The 19260-nt window shown below is 43.7% G+C and overlaps 1 protein-coding gene and 1 pseudogene across 1 annotated transcript; both read right to left on the bottom strand.

Moving 5' to 3' along the window:
- Nucleotides 1-11488, bottom strand: part of LOC124017495 — a 45921-nt pseudogene extending 34433 nt beyond the window's left edge.
- LOC124031760 (retinitis pigmentosa 1-like 1 protein) lies at nucleotides 7149-8806 on the bottom strand. Its single transcript, XM_046343394.1, has 2 exons — nucleotides 8160-8806; nucleotides 7149-7497 (listed from the first exon to the last, which is right to left on the bottom strand). The coding sequence occupies exons 1-2, from the start codon at nucleotides 8589-8591 to the stop codon at nucleotides 7216-7218; spliced, it is 714 nt and encodes a 237-aa protein (XP_046199350.1). The 5' UTR covers nucleotides 8592-8806; the 3' UTR covers nucleotides 7149-7215.
- Nucleotides 11489-19260: the final 7772 nt, after the last annotated feature.

The following is a 19260-nucleotide window of genomic DNA, read 5'->3' as shown; positions in this document are numbered from 1 at the left end:
GGACTCTCCTGTTAAACTAGAGGATTTGTGTTTTCCCTGTTTGGACTTCCCCTGTAATGATTGAGGATTTATGTTTTCCCTGTTTGGACATTAAAAGACTCTGTTTCCGTTATATCGCTTTTGGGTCCTCACTCACCTGCATAACATACTGAGACACGACAATATAAAAATAACACAATTCAAGATAAATAGCAAATAATAGCACAGAAGAAGAAGAATCTGGTGTCTCTTGGATCAATAGACCATGTCAAATATACAATACCAGTCAAAAGTTTGGACACCTACTCATTCAAGGTTTTTAAAATAAAATAAAAAACATTTTTCTATATTGTAGAATAATAGTGAAGACATCAAAAATATGAAATAACACATGGAATCATGTAGTAACCAAAGAAGTGTTAAACAAAGTAGCCACCCTGTGTCTAGATGACAGCTTTGCACGTGGGGGCAATTTTTCGCCAATTTGCAAGAGGCTGAATGTATCTCACTGGAGAAAGTATCCAAGCGAGCGAAACAACGCTCCTATGTCTCTGTATGTGTAGGCCATCTATCTGATGTGGTCTGGTCATAAAGAGTATGACATTGTTGATGCCAGTAGCATTAAATGCAAGGGAAGCCAGAATGTCAATTTAAACAATCTGACATCTTGTTCTCTGACCCTCAGTACTGGTGCACCACAGGGCTGCGTACTGTCCCCTCTGCTCTAGTCCCTCTTCATGAACCAGTTTACATCTCAGGAGACCTCAGTTAAGGTCTTTAAATATGCTGACGACACTACCATGATCAGCCTCATCACAGACAACAATGAAACACAGTATCACTGTGAAGTGGCTCGGACGGTGACGCAGTGTAAGGACAACGACCTCATGCTCAACGCTTCAAAAACCACAGAGATAGCAATAGACTACAGGAGAAGAAAGAACCTCAAGGCTCCCGTCATTTTCACTGACCAACCAATAACACTGACAGATTATTTAAAATTAGTCGGCACTTACATCAACGACTTACTGAAATGGGACATCAACTCGAACCACATCATCAAGAAGGCCCAGCAGAGACTGTACTTTCTGAGACAACTGAAAAAGTACAAGGTTAAACAACAGCTGCTGGTTCAGTTTTACACAACCATCATACAGAGCATTCTCACGTCATCCATTACAGTTTGGTATGGGAACACGGACAGTCACAGTGAGAAGAGGGTGGACTTTATGGGTTGTTGATATTACATTTATGAATTGCGGTGATGCTATTCGCCGACTGGTCAAGCACTTCGAGCCCCGGTACACACTACCAAGTAGGTGCTATTTTTCAGGTGTTGCCCTACCGGAGTTACACAGTATTGTTGAAATGCACATCCCTGAGCTACTTGCTACTGCTATTAGCTTCAAGACTGACATTTGGACCAGCGATGTCAGCCGCATGAACATGCTGCGTCTAACAGCACAGTGGGTCGACGAGGATGTTGTACTGAGGAAGTCTTGACTGCCACACCACCATTACCACTCCCTCGCTTGGAGTATTGCTGTGATCACAGAGCTCAGCAGGGCTATAGGCTACCGGGTCGACCAACGCCGAGACTGACAGTACACGCTTGACTGTGCCAGTAAGATAGCTTAATATAGGTGGGAGTTTCGAACCCGGACCTTGAAAAATATTTAGGCGGGAGTCTCGACCCCAAAGCATGACAGGTCGGCGCCAACAGTAAGTATAACTTTCTCTCAAAGAATCCGAAACTGATACTGAGGCAATCGAAAGAATACACGAGACACACCAAAACAAAAAGCAATTTTTTGTTACCTTTGTCTTGGAATACACCTCTCTTATGTGAAAATCCAACTCTCAGCCTCAGATGAGGATACACTTTGCATGTTTTGCTTGGGAGCTGAACATGCTCAAGCGGCTGCACAGGGTAGCAGGTCTTGCGCTCACTGTCAAAAAAACAAAGCATCGATATCTCGACTCGCACGCTTTGGGGGCGGAGCCTCCGGATATTTATCAGATGAGTCTGCTACACAAATCAATGATCATTCCAAACCCCTTAATCACCCCCCGGGATCTACTGACCAATAAATCAGGTGACAGCATTCGAGAGTCAGAGGCTCCTAGGCCTCCTAGCTGCTGCAGTCCATGCTATACCATTGGGCTTCCTCCCAATGTGGCCAAATACAGTGCTGGTAGAACAAACACAATTTATGTCCCGGAGGGGACAAAAACAAAAAGCTGACAGTTTCAACAAGTTCCTGGGGAGCAATACAATGGCGCTTCAAATTCCTAGTGGAGTTCCCCGAGGCGCAGTTCACAACCAGGCGACTTTGACCACAGACACCTACATACAGGGATGGGGAGCAGTCTTGAACCAGTCAGGGGTTCATGGTGTAGGGTCAGCAACATGGACAACTGACATGAACGTACTGGAGCTCAAGGCGGTTCCCCTTGCACTCCGGCACTTCCTCCCAGTACTGAGAGGACAACATATACTGATATTGACAGACAACACAACCGTGGTTACACATATCAACCGCCAGGGCGGACTGAGGTCAATGGCTCTGCACCAGGTAGCAAGGGAGCTACTGCTTTGGGCAAAATGGTCATCTTACATCACTCAGAGCAAATACACCTGCCGGAGGTGGAGATTCAGGCTGCAGAGCTTCTCTCCAGAGGAGGCCCTCTTCAATCTGTTCGCATTGCAAGACTTAACCCATTGTCCTATGTCATGGATGGGCAACGTTTGAAGGCCCTCGGATCAACATATGGGTACACAGACCCTTGAGCAACTAATGCCCCTCATGATGAGTTCAGATGTTTTGTGGGCCCTACCCCCATCAAAGTTGCCCGTCCCTGTCCTATGTGGTTCTCCATAAAGGGTCCAGCAGGCGCACTCAGGGTTGGTGCCCTATCACACAGACGGCCAAGGGGCTGATGTATGCCTTTCCACCAAATACCTTGGTCCCTCAGGTTTTGAAGACGATCAGCCTCGAGAGCGCATCAGTTATACTTGTTGCTCCACATTGTTGCTCCACACCTCTCTCCGAGCAGACCTCCTATCACAAGTCGAAAGGTAAGCTTTGGCACCCCTAACCCAGAATACCGAAGGTGTGGGTGTGGCCACTGAACGTGACCGCCTTGTAGCTGCAGGGTTGACCTCCTTGGTAATTGATACAATTCAGGCAGACAGGCATCCTTTACGCTAACCCTGTATTCCTGGAATGTGGAATGTGTTGAGGAAGTGGTGTGTCGACCATGCAGAATCACCTGCCCAATTTCTGACATTTTGACTTTCCTCCCGGAGCTTGTGGCTACAGGGTAGTCCCCTTATACATTCAAAGTGTATATGGTACCCATCTTTATGGGCCATGACCAGATTGCAGGTGCATCACCATAGGCAAACCCTCTTGTATCGCAAATTCATGAATGGTGCCCGCAGGTTACGGCCCCCCAAAGCTTATTCAGTACCCTCATAGGAGTTATATGTTGTCCTACAATCACTTATGTGCCCACCATTTGAGCCCGTCTTCACTTGAGCTATGTGAGCTTTCTATTGGCAATTTTTAAGTTAAGCATGCTTTCCATGCCCTCCCATCCATCATGCCTCAATTTAGCAGAAGATGGATCTAAGGCAGTGCTTCGACCAACCCCAGCATTCTTACCTAAGGTGCTTTCATCATCACATTAACCAGCCCTCACAGGAGATTTGTGAGTTGCATACACTTTGCCCGGTTATGGCATTGAGTGCCTGTCTTGCTGCAGCAAGAACTGTTGGTCAAACAGAACAGTTTTTGTTGTGCGTTATGGGGAGAACACCAAAGGGCACCCTGTCTCAAAGCAGGGACTGGCACATTTGATTACCACTACAGTGTCAAAATCATACAGTGCAGAAGGTAGACCGACTCTAGACAGCGTAGTAACATACTCCACCAGGGACATGGTCACTTCATGGGCCCTGTCAGAGGGGCCTCCCTGGACTCGATCTGTACTGATGCAAGTTGGACTACACCCACCCAAGACTGGATTTGATAGAATAAAAAAAATACTTAAGACTTGACTTGGACTTGGAACCTCAAGACTCGGGACTCGACTTTGACTTGAGACTGAGTCTACACGCAGCCAGAGACAGTAGCCACAACCTTCTGGGCAGAGTTGCAAAGAAAAAGGCATATCTCAGACTGGCCAATAAAAAGAAAAGATTAAGATGGGCAAAAGAACACAGACACTGGTCAGATGAACTCTGCCTAGAAGGCTAGCATCCCGGAGACTCACTGTGTTTTGCGGTTACTATTTAATGAAGCTGCCAGTTGAGGACTTGTGAGGCCTCTGTTTCTCAAACCAGACACTCTAATGTACTTGTCCTCTTGCTCAGTTGTGCACCGGGGCCTCCCACTCCTCCAGTTTGCACTGTTCTGTGACGGGAGTAGTACACAGTGTTGTACGAGATCTTCAGTTTCTTGGCAATTTCCCGCATGGTATAGCCTTCATTTCTCAGAACAAGGATAGACTGACGAGTTTCAGAAGAAAGTTCTTTCTTTCTAGCCATTTTGAGTCTGTAATCTAGCCCTTTTGAGCCACATCCCTGCTCCAGATACTCAACTAGTCTAAAGAAGGACCGTTTTATTGCTTCTTAAATCAGAACAGCTTTCAGCTGTGCTAACATAATTGCAAAAGGGTTTTCTAATGATCAATTAACCTTTTAAAATTATAAACTTGGATTAGCTAACATAACGTGCCATTGGAACACAGGGGTGATGGTTGGTTCGATCACGTGGACTGGGATATGTTCCGGATAGCCTCTGACAATAACTTTGATGTATATGCTGACTCGGTAAGCAGGTTTATTAGCAAGTGCATCGGAGATGTCGTACCCTCTGTGACCATTAAAACCTTCCCTAACCAGAAACCGTGGATTGATGGCAGCATCTGCACAAAAACTGAAAGTGCGAACCACCGCTTTTAATCATGGCAAGCCGACCGGAAACACGACTGAATACAAACAGTGCAGCTATTTCCTCCGCAAGGTAATCAAACAAGCAAAGCGTCAGTATAGAGAGAAAGTAGAGTCGCAATTCAACGGCTCAAACACGAGACGTATGTGGCAGGGTCTACAGTCAATCACGGATTACAAGAAGAAAACCAGCCCCGTCGCAGACATCAACATCTTGCTCCCAGACAAATTAAACAACTTCTTTGCTCTCTTTGAGGACAATACAGTGCCACTGACACGGACCTCAACCAAAGCCTGTGGGCTCTCCTTCTCCGTGGCCAATGTGAGTAAAACATTTAAACGTGTTAACCCTCGCAAGACTGCCGGCCCAGACGGCATCACTAGCCGCGTCCTCAGAGCATGCGCAGACCAGCTGGCTGGTGTGTTTATGACATATTCAATCTATCCCTATCCCAGTCTGTTGTCCCCACATGCTTCAAAATGGCCACCATTGTTCCTGTTCCCAAGAAAGCTAAGGTAACTGAACTAAATTACTATCGCCCCATTGCACTCACTTCAGTCATCATGAAGTGCTTTGAGAGACTAGTCAAGGACCATATCACCTCCACCGTACCTGATACCCTATACCCACTCCAATTTCCTTACCGCCCCAATAGGCCCACTGATGATGCAATCGCCATCACCCTGCCCTATCCCATACGGACAAGAGGAATACCTATGTAAGAATGCTGTTCATTGACTACAGCTCAGCATTTAACACCATAGTATCCTCCAAACTTGTCATTAAGCTCGAGACCCTGGTTCTCGACACCGCCCTGTGCAACTGGGTCCTGGACTTTCTGACGGGCTGCCCCAGGTGGTGAAGGTAGGAAACAACATCTCCACCCCGCTGATCCTCAACACTGGGGCCCCACAAGGGTGTGTTCTCAGCCCTCTCCTGTACTTCCTGTTCACCCATGAAAGCGTGGCCATGCACGCTTCCAACTCAATCGTCAAGTTTGCAAACGACATTACAGTGGTAGGCCTGATTACCAACAACGACGAGATAGCCTACAGGGAGGAGATGAGGGCCCTCGGGGTGTGGTGTCAGGAAAATAACCTCTCACTCAACGTCAACAAAACAAAGGAGATAATCGTGGACTTCAGGAAACAGCAGAGGTAGCAACCCCTATCCACATCGACGGGGCAGTAGTGGAGAAGCTGGAAAGTTTTAAGTTCCTCAGCGTACACATTACGAACAAACTGAAATGGTCCACCCACACAGACAGAGTGGTGAAGTAGGTGCAACAGCGCCTCTTCAACCTCAGGAGGCAGAAGAAATTTAGCTTGTCATCTAAAACACTCACAAACTTTTACAGGTGCACAATCGAGAGCATCCTGTCGGACTGTATCACCGCCTGGTACGGCAATTGCACCGCCTTCAACCTCAAGGCTCTCCAGAGGGTAGTACGGACTGCACAACGCATCACCGGGGGCAAACTACCTGCCCTCCAGGACACCTACAGCACCCGATGTCACAGGAAGGCCAAAAAAATCATCAAGGACAACAACCACCCGAGCCACTGCCTGTTCACCCTGCTATCATCCAGAAGGTGAGGTCAGTACAGGTGCATCATAGCTGGGACCGAGAGACTGAAAAACAGCTTCTATCTCAAGGCCATCAGACTGTTAAACAGCCATCACTAACATAGAGAGGCTGCTGCCAACATACAGACTCAAATCTCTGGCTACTTAATTAAACGGACTCAATAAAGGTATCACTAGTCACTTTAAATAACGCCACTCTAATAATGTTTATATATCCTACATTATTCATCTCATATGTATATACTGTATTCTTCACCATCTACTGCATCTTGCAATTGCCGCACGCCATTGCTCATCCATATATTTATATGTACATATTCTCATTCATTCCCTTACATTTGTGTGTATTTGTGTGTATAAGGTAGTTGTTGTGAATTTGTTAAATTACTTGTTAAATATTACTGCATAGTCGGAACTAGAAGCACAAGCATTTCGCTACACTCGCATTAACATCTGCTAACCATGTGTATGTGGCCAATAAAATTGGATTTGATGATCATGGGCCTCTGTACGCCTATATAGATATTGAATAACAAATCTGCCATTTCCAGCTAAAATAGTCATTTACAACATTAAAAATGTCAACACTGTATTTCTGATCAATTTGATGTTATTTTAATGGACCAACATTTTTTGTTCTAAATGACCCCAAACTTTTGAACGTTAGTGTATTTTTTATTTCATTATTATTATTATGAGTGGTCTGGGGTCCTAAGCAACTGCTCATGTTGCTTCTGCCTGGAGCATGCCCTGGTTATATGGTTAATTATCACACTTTGTTTTCTGAAATACATCTTTGGTACAGCCTCTCCCAGCCTCTTTGGTACAGCCTCTCCCAGACTCTTTGGTACAGCCTCTCCCAGACTCTTTGGTACAGCCTCTCCCAGACTCTTTGGTACAGCCTCTCCCAGCCTCTTTGGTACAGCCTCTCCCAGTCTCTTTGGTACAGCCTCTCCCAGCCTCTTTGGTACAGCCTCTTTGGTACAGCCTCTCCCAGCATCTCTGGTACAGCCTCTACCAGTCTCTTTGGCACAGCCTCTCCCAGCCTCTTTGGCACATCCTCTCCCAGCCTCTTTGGTACAGCCCCTCTCAGCCTCTTTGGTCAGCCTCTACCAGCCTCTTTGGTACAGCCTCTCCCAGCCTCTTTGGTACAGCCTCTCCCAGCCTCTTTGGTACAGCCTCTCCCAGCCTCTTTGGTACAATCTCTCCCAGCCTCTTTGGTACAGCCTCTCCCAGCCTCTTTGGTACAGCCTCTCCCAGCCTCTTTGGTACAGCCTCTCCCAGCCTCTTTGGTACAGCCTCTCCCAGTCTCTTTGGTACAGCCTCTCCCAGCCTCTTTGGTACAGCCTCTCCCAGCCTCTTTGGTACAGACTCTCCCAGCCTCTCCCAGTCTCTTTGGCACAGCCCCTCCCAGCCTCTTTGGTCAGCCTCTCCCAGCCTCTTTGGTACAGCCTCTCCCAGCCTCTTTGGTACAGCCTCTCCCAGTATCTTTGGTAAAGCCTCTCCCAGCCGCTTTGGTACAGCCTCTCCCAGCCTCTTTGGTACTCTCCCAGTCTCTTTGGTACAGCCTCTCCCAGCCTCTTTGGTACAGCCTCTCCCAGCCTCTTTGGTACTCTCCCAGCCTCTTTGGTACAACCTCTCCCAGCCTCTTTGGTACAGCTTCTCCCAGTCTCTTTGGTACAGCCTCTCCCAGCCTCTTTGGTACAGCCTCTCCCAGCATCTTTGGTACAGACTCTCCCAGCCTCTCCCAGTCTCTTTGGCACAGCCCCTCCCAGCCTCTTTGGTCAGCCTCTCCCAGCCTCTTTGGTACAGCCTCTCCCAGCCTCTTTGGTACAGCCTCTCCCAGGCTCTTTGGTACAGCCTCTCCCAGCCTCTTTGGTAAAGCCTCTCCCAGCCGCTTTGGTACAGCCTCTCCCAGTCTCTTTGGTACAGCCTCTCCCAGCCTCTTTGGTACAGCCTCTCCCAGCCTCTTTGGTATTCTCCCAGCCGCTTTGGTACAGCCTCTCCCAGCCTCTTTGGTACTCTCCCAGTCTCTTTGGTACAGCCTCTCCCAGCCTCTTTGGTACATCCTCTCCCAGCCTCTTTGGTACTCTCCCAGCCTCTTTGGTACAGCCTCTCCCAGCCTCTTTGGTACAGCTTCTCCCAGTCTCGTTGGCACAGCCCCTCCCAGCCTCTTTGGTCAGCCTCTCCCAGCCTCTTTGGTACAGCCTCTCCCAGCCTCTTTGGTACAGCCTCTCCCAGTCTCTTTGGTACAGCCTCTCCCAGTCTCTTTGGTAAAGCCTCTCCCAGCCTCTTTGGTACAGCCTCTCCCAGCCTCTTTGGTACTCTCCCAGCCTCTTTGGTACAGCCTCTCCCAGCCTCTTTGGTACAGCTTCTCTCAGCCTCTTTGGTACAGCCTCTCCCAGCCTCTTTGGCGACCGTTACGAAAACTAAAGTCTTTCACTTTGAGTAATAAGGCACGCTCCAGACAATCACGCATAGATTTTTTGGCTGGTGTCTAAATGTTTTGATAAACAGGGTATTTCTGTTAACATCCTTGACACTGCCCTTACTGATCATAGAGCTATTTATATTGACATTAAACTTTTCATCCCTGATAATGGCCTTGGCAGAGCATCCTACTGGAAGCTGAATAGCTCTATATTAAAACACGAGTTGGTCAAGATGGAGATAAACAAATTAATTACACATTTCTGGAACGAAGCTATAAATGACAATTCATACAGTAATAACTGGGAGCTTTTTAAATAACGAGGTTAGAAAATATTTAAGAAAATATGGGAGTATTCTTGCCAAGACGAGGAGAGCTGAGGAAGAAAGTGTAATTACAAAGATCACCTCTCTTGTTCAAAAGCATGTTGAAAGTCTCTCAGAGGAGGACAAATCTGTTCTGTTTGAGTTACAACACAAGTTGGATGATATGTATAAACTGAAAGCAGAGGGAGCCTTTGTCAGATCTAGGAAGAAGCTGCAAGAGGAGGGTGAACAAAACTCATCTTATTTTTTCAGGTTATAAAAATACCACTCTAAAAATAATACAATTCAACAATTAAATATGATCCCAAATTCATCTCTATCTTTAGCTGCAACTTCAACATGAATTTATATAGTATTTTATAAGTATTGTGAGGTTTCCTCGACTGTTTTTTTTACTCTCTGGGGGATGTGAAATATATTGGGGAGGCTGAGAGAGAACAGTGTGATGACCCTATTATAGTTGAATAAATCATTTATTCTATTTGAACACCTTAAAAAAATAAGTCTCCTGGGACTGAGTTTTCTAAAACTTATTTTCAACAGTTAGCCCCATTTCCATTGGAGGACTTTTCTGAAAGCATTGCAAATAATGCTCTCCCTCCCAGTTTGACTCAAGGTCTGATTACATGAATAACTAAGCCCAAGAAAGACTTGCTTCTCCTCGATAATTGGGGTACATAACGACTACAAAATATTAGCCTCTATATTTGCAAAAAGAATTAAGGCAGTATTGGACTCAATTATAGAAGAGACCCAATCTGGCTTCATGAGGAATAGCAAGGTCACCCAATTTCACCGTTCCTCTTCCTGCTTGCAACCCAACTTCTTACAAGTTTTGTTAAATCCAGCGATATAATTTCTGACCGAGATATTACCATAAATCAGCTTGCAGATGACACCACCCTCTTTTTGAAAGATGCTGACCAGATTCCTAGAGCAGTTGATTGATGTGATAAATATTTTTTCCAAAGCATCTGGTCTTTCCCTATTACAGTTGTGAATTGTTTGCTGTTAAAGACTATGTGATACCCTCTATATACAATATTCCAGTCAAGGAAAAAGTAACATACCCTGGGATTACCATATCTAAGATCAACAGGAAAGATGCTCATTAAATGTCATACATATTATTGAAAAAAAAACAGAAAGATATTCATAGTTTTATCATTTTTAACATTCTTGATGACTTTCGTTTTTTTTTATGGGAGAATGTGCTGCCCTGTTTCCTTAACTATAATAAATATAAAGAAAAATAATTTTACTTCAATTTTACTGCGCTAATGGCAAAATCTTATAATCATACATGTAAATTCACTAATAAAAAAACACTCTTCCGTGTTTTCTATAAGGAATTAGAGCAGTACATTAAGACCATTCTACATTCTTCTAATACGAAAGCTGTTAAAACAATCAATATGTGTGTTTCTTTTAAGGTCTTTGTATAATCTGTAATTTGCTGTAGCCCCTAGCATATGTTATCATTGTCTGTCTGTATACTGTTTTTTCTGCAATAAAACTTTTTAAAAGATATAATAAAAATAATAATTAAAAGAGTTGAGTAATTGCATAGCTTTCATGTCGTTCGCCTCTGTGGGGTTCAAGTGGAGTAATAGAGACCACCCCGCCTGTTATGGTGACATATCACATATCACGTGGGTACAGTAAGGGTGTGGCGTGACCGTAAACATGTTTGATATTAAGCATCTCAATCACATCGCGTGAACTGGAAAGGAGTTCCCATGTGTCGTTCTCTAATCAGAGAACCACGGTTACATCCGTAAACAAACGTTTTCGCGACGCAGACAATTGTTTTTATCCATGTACGGTAAACGTTTCAAAACAACTCCTTTAGCATGGTTGAAACGGTGATCGCTGGTAGCTTAATTCAAAAAATTTATTGATTGAGTAGAACTATATATCAGTGGAATAGCATACGAACCTATTCTACGTTGTTTTATCTCTGGCGTGACCCACAGCAGTCTCCGTAGCCGATCATTCTCCTCCTGGTACTCCATTACCGTTTTCTCAACTGCCCCGAAAATCTCCACAGCAGCCGCGGTTAAACGCTCATTTAAAAACACGCGCAATAACTGTAGTTGATACATTTTCAGTCGAATATGAGTTAGGTAGGTATTTTAGTTCCGACAGTAGGCTATGTCATTCTTTACTCCACACAATTACATGCAACATCAATACAGACAGAATGGGTTTGTGCACAGGCGCACTTCACAGAGGAGGCGTTCCCTAAAACGTTCTACAACACGCCAGTAGGAGCTTCACCCACCTACTTGCATGTTCTTTCCACTATGCTTCATTTGCGCCCACTAAACGACACAGATGAACTATCTTGGGTTAGTTATAGATATATTGGACAAAGTCGTCTCCAATGCTACTTCCGTGTTCTAGTCAATAAATTCAGCGTCGCTATCGACATGGGCAAGGTATCCTACAGACCAGTAGTAAAGAGACTAACTACAGTGCCTTCAGAAAGTATTCGTACCCTTTGACTTATTCCACATTTTTGTTGCGTTACAGCCTGAATTTAAAATGGATTAAATTTAGATTTTTTTCCCCTAAATGTTAGCAAATGTATTGAAAATGAAATACAGAAATATCTCATTTACATAAGTATTCACACCACTGAGTCAATACTCTGTAGAAGCACCTTTGGCAGCGATTACAGTTGAGTCTATCTGGGTAAATCTCTAAGAGCTTTCCACACCTGGATTGTGCAACATTTGCCCATTATTCTTTTAAAAATTCTTCAAGCTCTTTCAAATTGGTTGCTGATCATTGCCAGACAACCATTTTCCGGTCTTGCCATAGATTTTCAAGTAGTTTAAATTGGCAGCTCAGGAACATTCACTGTCTTCTTGGCAAGCAACTCCAGTGTATATTTGACTTTGGGAGTCCCATAGAGCGGCGCACAATTGGTCCAACGTCGTCCAGGTTTGGCCGGGGTAGGCCGTCATTGTAAATAAGAATTTGTTCCTAACTGACATGCCTAGTTAAATAAAGGTTAAATTACTTTCTTTTTTTAAATTAGGAAGGTGTTCCTAATGTTTTGTACACTCAGTGTAGGTGTATAATTAAAGGCTCCTCCCAGGTTGGTGTATAATTAAAGGCTCCTCCCAGGCTGGTGTATAATTAAAGGCTCCTCCCAGGCTGGTGTATAATTAAAGGCTCCTCCCAGGCTGGTGTATAATTAAAGGCTCCTCCCAGGTTGGTGTATAATTAAAGGCTCCTCCCAGGTTGGTGTATAATTAAAGGCTCCTCCCAGGCTGGTGTATAATTAAAGGCTCCTCACAGGCTGGTGTATAATTAAAGGCTCCTCACAGGTTGGTGTATAATTAAACGTTCCTCCCAGGTTGGTGTATAATTAAAGGCTCCTCCCAGGTTGGTGTATAATTAAAGGCTCCTCCCAGGCTGGTGTATAATTAAAGGCTCCTCACAGGCTGGTCAGGATAAATAGGTTCCTCGCAGGCTGGTCATTGTAAATAGGGGACTCACAGGCTGGTCAGGATAAATAGGGGCATTGCAGGATAGTCAATACGGACTTTCGAGGTTGGTCAGTGTACAGGCTGTTAAATAATTGTTGATTGTAATTGTTGATTAACACTAACAATGTCATTGTTCTTCTATTTCAGACAATGCTTCCTGTGCAAAAATTTACCGGTAAGTCATCATCTCTACAAAATGACCTAAACTTAACGGAAATCATGACATTCTAAAAGTGTACAAAATCATACAAAAGCAAATCAATTTGCAGAACAATCACACATACGCAATTGATACATTTAAAATATATTTTTAAAAGACTGAAATAGGAACATAACTTTAAGACTAGTTATGGGATTTGTCTACTTCAACACTTATGTTTACCTCTTTGTGTTCTTTAGGTGAACGGGCCAGCCCTGCCCGCATCTTTCTCCCCCAAGCAACCCCAACCAATCAATCCAAACCCCCATTGACGGCCTACCCCGGCCAAACCCGGACGACGCTGGGCCAATTGTGCACTGCCCTACGTGACTCCCAATCATGGCCGGATGTGATACAGCCTGGATACAAACCAGGGACTGTAGTGATGCCTCTTGCTCTGAGATGCAGTGCCTTAGACCGCTGCAGCACTCGTGAGCCCAATGGTACCAAAAAATATCTGCAGCATTGAAGGTCCCCAAGAACACAATGGCCTGCGTCATTCTTAAATGGAAGAAGTTTGGAACCACCAAGACTCTTCCTAGAGCTGGCCAACAAAGTGTTTAGAGCGTTGGACTAGTAACCGAGAGATCGAATCCCTGAACTGACAAGGTAAAAATCTGTCATTCTGACCCTGAACAAGGCAGTTAACCCACTGTTTGTAGGCCGTCATTGAAAATAAGAATTTGTTCTTAACTGACTTGCCTAGTTAAATAACAGTTCAAATTAAAAAGGACCTTGGTCAGGGACGTGACCAAGAACCCAATGGAGCTCTACAGTTCCTCTGTGGAGATGGGATAACATTCCAGAAGGACAACCATCTCCGCAGCACTCCACCAATCAGGCCTTTATGGTAGAATGGCCCGACGGAAGCCACTCCTCAGTAAAAGGCACATGACAACCTGCTTGGAGTTTGCCAAAAGGCACTTAAAGACTCTCAGGCCACGAGAAACAAGATTCTCTGGTCTGATGAAACCAAGATTGAATTCTTTGGCCTGAATGCCAAGCGTCACATCTGGAGGAAACCTGGCACTATCCCTACAGTGAAGCATGGTGGTGGCAGCATCATGTTGTGGGAGACTATTCCAGATCGAGTGAAAGATTAACAGAGAAAAGTACAGAGAGATCCTTGATGAAAACCTGCTCCAGAGCGCTCAGGACCTTAGACTGGGGTGAAGGTTCACCTTCCAACAGGACAATGACCCTAAGCACACAGCCAAGACAATGCAGGAGTGCCTTCGGGACAAGTCTCTGAATGTCCTTGCGGGGCCCAGCCAGAGCCCAGACTTGAACCCGATTGAACATCTCTGGAGAGACCTGAAAACTGCTTTGAAGCGACGCTCCCCATCCAACCTGACAGAGCTTGAGAGGATCTGCAGAGAAGAATGGGAGAAACTCCCCAAATACAGGTGTGTCAAGATTATAGCGTCATACCCAAGAAGACTCGAGGCTGTAATCGCTGCTAAAGGTGCTTCAACAAAGTACAGAGTAAAGGGTCTGAATACTTCTGTAAATGTGATGTTTTTTTAATTTTATTTTAAAAACATTTCTAAAAACCTGTTTTTGCTTTGTCATTATTGAGTATTGTGTGTAGATTGATGAGGGGGGGGGGACTATTTAATTGATTTTAGAATAAGGCTGTAATGTAACAAAATGTGTGTGTCCAGGGGTCTGGATACTTTCTGAATGCACTGTATGTGTTTTTCAGTTTCTCACTGGCAACCCCCAAAACCTTGCTACCACCACTTTGAGAACCACTGATCTATAAGGTATTTATTCAGTGATTTTCTTCTTTGTCTAATATGTACGTGGAAGAAAACAGAGAGATAGACACACATATGTACTGCCAGTTCTTTAATATGTAATAGTAATTAACACTAGGGTAGAGGGGAACACATTCATCCTAATTATGTTTACATTCAGACACAGTTAGTTCATCATGTGTGTTCCCTATATATTATTTTATTTATTTTAATTCAAATTGTTATTATTTTTTTTTCAAATGATTTTCTTTTACAAATGAGTGCAAAACAAAAACACAAAAATAACAAAAAAAACAGCTACCTGACTTGTGAAGTGAAGTATTGCCTCAGCAAGACATGGGACAAAAATAGAAGAACACTATAACAGTTACAACAAAAAATGTGTTCCTAATCAGTGTTCACAATCAGTCCAGAAAGACAGGAAACGGACCCCAACTTTTGAAAAATCTTCTGGAGGAGTTAGTCCTGATTTAAAATGTTTAAAAAAAAAATGTTTATGATGTTAATCTTTTCTGCTTGCCATCTACGGAAGCAAGGGGGGGATGGCTAACTTCCATTCTGTGAGGATCATTTGTTTTGCAGCCACCATTCCAAACATCAGAGCCTGTTGTTCCTCATAGGACTATCTTAGAATAGACTGAGCACCGAAAGAGAGCAAGTTCGGGGTCAGGTTCAATGTCCTTCTCATATACCTTTGAATACCAATCGTTCCTCCAAAAATGATTAATTAGGGGGCAGAGCCAAAAAAGATGAGTTAATGAATCCTCCTCATTTGTCACACAGTGAGGAGACCTGGGGTTAAATTATATGTCATTTGGTTTTGGCTTTGACTTTGTATTGTATTAATTGATATTTTCATTGATGGAACAGGAGTGATTCTAGACAGGGCTTCTCCCCATAGATCATCTGAGATGTCAATATTGAACTCTTTACCCCAGTTCTCCTTGAGATGACTAGTTGAGGCCTCTGTGTAGCTGGAGACAAACTGTGAGATGAGGTGTTTTGAGTCGGGAGGGCGCTGTAGCGGACCAAAACGAATGTTGTACAGGGAGGGTATCAACATTTTGAATTTTCCCTTTTGATATAGTGTCTGACTTGTAAATAACATAACATATGATTGAGAGAGTTTGAATGTATTCTTTAATTGGATGAATGATGCTAATTGCTTATCTATATATGTCTTCAATTGTGGCCAGTCCCTTCCCCTTCCACTCAACAAACACCTTATCAGACCTAGAAGGAACAAAATAAGGATTTAAGCATATCAGGGTGTATACAGAGGTACCTTATAAACATGCTTAATCTGGTTTAGAATTCTTGAAGAATTTCTCAAAACAAGGTTGTTGCCTGTCAGTGTGTTTGGCCACTCTGCTTTGGAGGAAAGCAAGGCTGGAAGAGAGGAATGTGTTACAGACTTCACTTCCATATTTAGCCACAAGGGGGCAACCGTCTCCAATTTAAGACGTTTATGAATCGACGTTTATGACAGCGTCCCAGTTCCCACCAATATCCAGCAACTTCGCACAGCCACTGAAGAGGAGTGGGACAACATTCCACAGGCCACAATCAACAGCCTGATCAACTCTATGTGAAGGAGATGTGTCGCTCTGCATGAGGCAAATGGTGGTCACAACACTGGTTTTCTGATCCACGTCCCTCTCTTTTTTTAAAGGTATCTGTGACCAACAGATGCATATCTGTATTCCCAGTCATATGAAATCCAGAGATTAGGGCCTAATGAATTTATTTCAATTGACTGATTTCCTTACATGAACTGTAACTCAGTAAAATCTTTGAAATTGTTACATGTTGCGATGATATGTTTTTCCAGTGTAGTATCAATTCCATCAGTATATGCTAATTATTTATGTTATTATAATAAAATAAACAAATATCACCATTAAATTGACAGAGGAATAAAAAATATATAATAATACTTTAAAAAAAACGTAACATATGGTACATTCATTGCATGTCGTATACTTTGAATATTCACCTACTGCCGGTGGCGGGAGATTGTAAGCAGTGATGATTGGCTGGAAACCTGGCTCGGCAGGTGCAAGGTGATAGAACCACAGCTGTATGAAGAAGAGAAATGATCTCAATGAGCCTTACCTGAACATAATACAGAGAGTTAGACATTTGCCTTTTTAACTATTCCAATTATTCAGCAATACAGCCAATGATTGTGATTTTAAGTTTGCTGTAAAGGAATAGACTATAGTAGTCCCAACTGTTCGAGACCACTGAGGTCAACTTCTCCCAAAGGTGGTTCATAACGACAGCGGGATGTATAGCCATTTATATCGGTCCAAGTTCCTGTGAGATCGTGAATGCTTCCTGCAAACGTTATGATGTGTTACTTTAACATGCATCACTGTAAATTCACCAAATCTATTTATATCATGAATTGAATTCATATTAGCTTTCCCTATTGTATATGTCGATGACCTAACTTATGCTCAGCCGAACAACCCCCCAGTCTTCAGGCAGAAGAGCAACTTTGAGTGCACACAGATGAGAAGGACTGACTTCAGGGATCTCTGTCCATTCCGGTGGTATCCCTTGTGGAAACAAATAACCCAAACCCATCATCCCACTTCTGACATCAATGTAGCGAACATTGATAGTGTCCCTTGCAGGTCGAGAAACAGTTTATGTACTAGAGAGACCCATTTTGACTAATGTGGATTATGGTTTCTCCTTGTTCATACCTTCAAGGTGAGAACACACATATTTTGTCATCTGAGTGAACCATCCTTGGACTATCAACTCACCATCTTCTAATTTCTCACAGGTAACACTGTGGATTTGAAATAAACAACCATTCAAAAGATGGATATTGCATCAAAGCTTTTTCACGTAAAATGTGCCTGTTTTTTTTTATATAGGATAAATAAAACTTACAATTGAGGGTGATGGCTGAGCAGTAAGCAACTAAGAGAATAAAATCAATGTCAAATGATACAACTTTAGTCATCTGTAGTTGCAAAACAAATATCACGTGAAAGGGTCTGCCCTATAATAAACTCGTGACGGCCCCAAATCCATCCGCCTACGGAAGTTGAGTCTTGGTTAAATATGAGGACAAGCTACAGTATGTACCGTTAAGTGCGCTTGGCACCCGGAGCTCTGGATTGCAGGGTCCCATGGCAGGACCAATGATGTGTATGACCCCTGCATGATTACCAGGGGGAAATGTATTGAAGCCACACCGCAGCCATCTTGGTATTCCTCCTCCGTTGTAAAAACATATTTTGGAAGCTATAAAAATTCATTTTTTAATATCTACATTATGTTTGACTAGTTTACTACATTACATACACCTTAAATGCATACATTTAAATTATATTATGTGAGCTAAACATATATATATATATATATATATAAAAACATTTTCCTTAAACAATTTTTGTTGTTGTTGACAGTACAAATGTTACTCTCCTCACTCTGGCTATACTTCGATATCAGAAGACTCGTCTGAGAGTGCCAGAGAGCAGAATAATTAACTGAATAACAATTTAGAGCAGTTATTCACCAACGCTCTGGATAACACGAAAAAAGCCTAACCAGCTCTGCTGGGGCGAGTAAAATTATCAGAGTGAGGTGTTCTCTCATTTGTGTCTGGAAGTAGCTAGCAATCTAGCCAACGTTAGCCAGTTAGGTTGGGTGCTTGACTGCAGTTGGGAGGTCAGAGCGCTCTGATCAACCCTACTACTCGACCAGAGAGTCCAGTGTGTGTTCTGAACACAACGGGAGCGAAACGCTCTGAATTTATGAATGGACATTCTACCAACGCTCTGAATTTATGAATACCCAGAGTGCACTCTAGCACTCCAGAGTGGATTTATGAACGCACACTTAAATACATGTAATTTTGTCCTTGAAACATTTAATTGAAATACTGTAAAATTCCATTCATTCCAATGGCGGACTGCTCCTACTAGGGAGTGCAATATGGCCAACCGATGGCTTCAAAGCCTCTCAATGGCCAATACACAACATTAGCAATCCAGATGATTGTGGCCTACATGGAAAGGAGGACCGAGCATGCCCACATTCTCATCGACGGGGCTGTAGTGGAGCAGGTTGAGAGCTTTAAGTTCCTTGGTGTCCACATCACCAACAAACTAGAATGGTCCAATCACACTAAGACAGTCGTGAAGAGGGCATGACAAAGCCTATTCCCCCTCAGAGAACTAAAAATATTTGGCATGGGTCCTCAGATCCTCAAAAGGTTCTACAGCTGCAACAACGAGAGCATCCTGACTGGTTGCATCACTGCCTGGTACTGCAACTGCTCGGCCTCCGACCGCAAGGCACGACAGAGGGTAGTGCGTACGGCCCAGTACATCACTGAGGCTAAGCTGCCTGCCATCCAGGACCTCTATACCAGGCGGTGTCAGAGAAAGGCCCTAAAAATGGTCAAAGACACAGCCACCCCAGTCATAAACTGTTCTCGCTACTACCACACGGCAAGCGGTACAGGAACACCAAGTCTAGCACCAAAAGGCTTCTCAA

This window comes from Oncorhynchus gorbuscha, linkage group LG03, assembly GCF_021184085.1.
Source record: "Oncorhynchus gorbuscha isolate QuinsamMale2020 ecotype Even-year linkage group LG03, OgorEven_v1.0, whole genome shotgun sequence".
Taxonomy (NCBI): Eukaryota; Metazoa; Chordata; class Actinopteri; order Salmoniformes; family Salmonidae; genus Oncorhynchus; species Oncorhynchus gorbuscha.
This window is presented reverse-complemented; position numbering and strand designations above follow the sequence as displayed.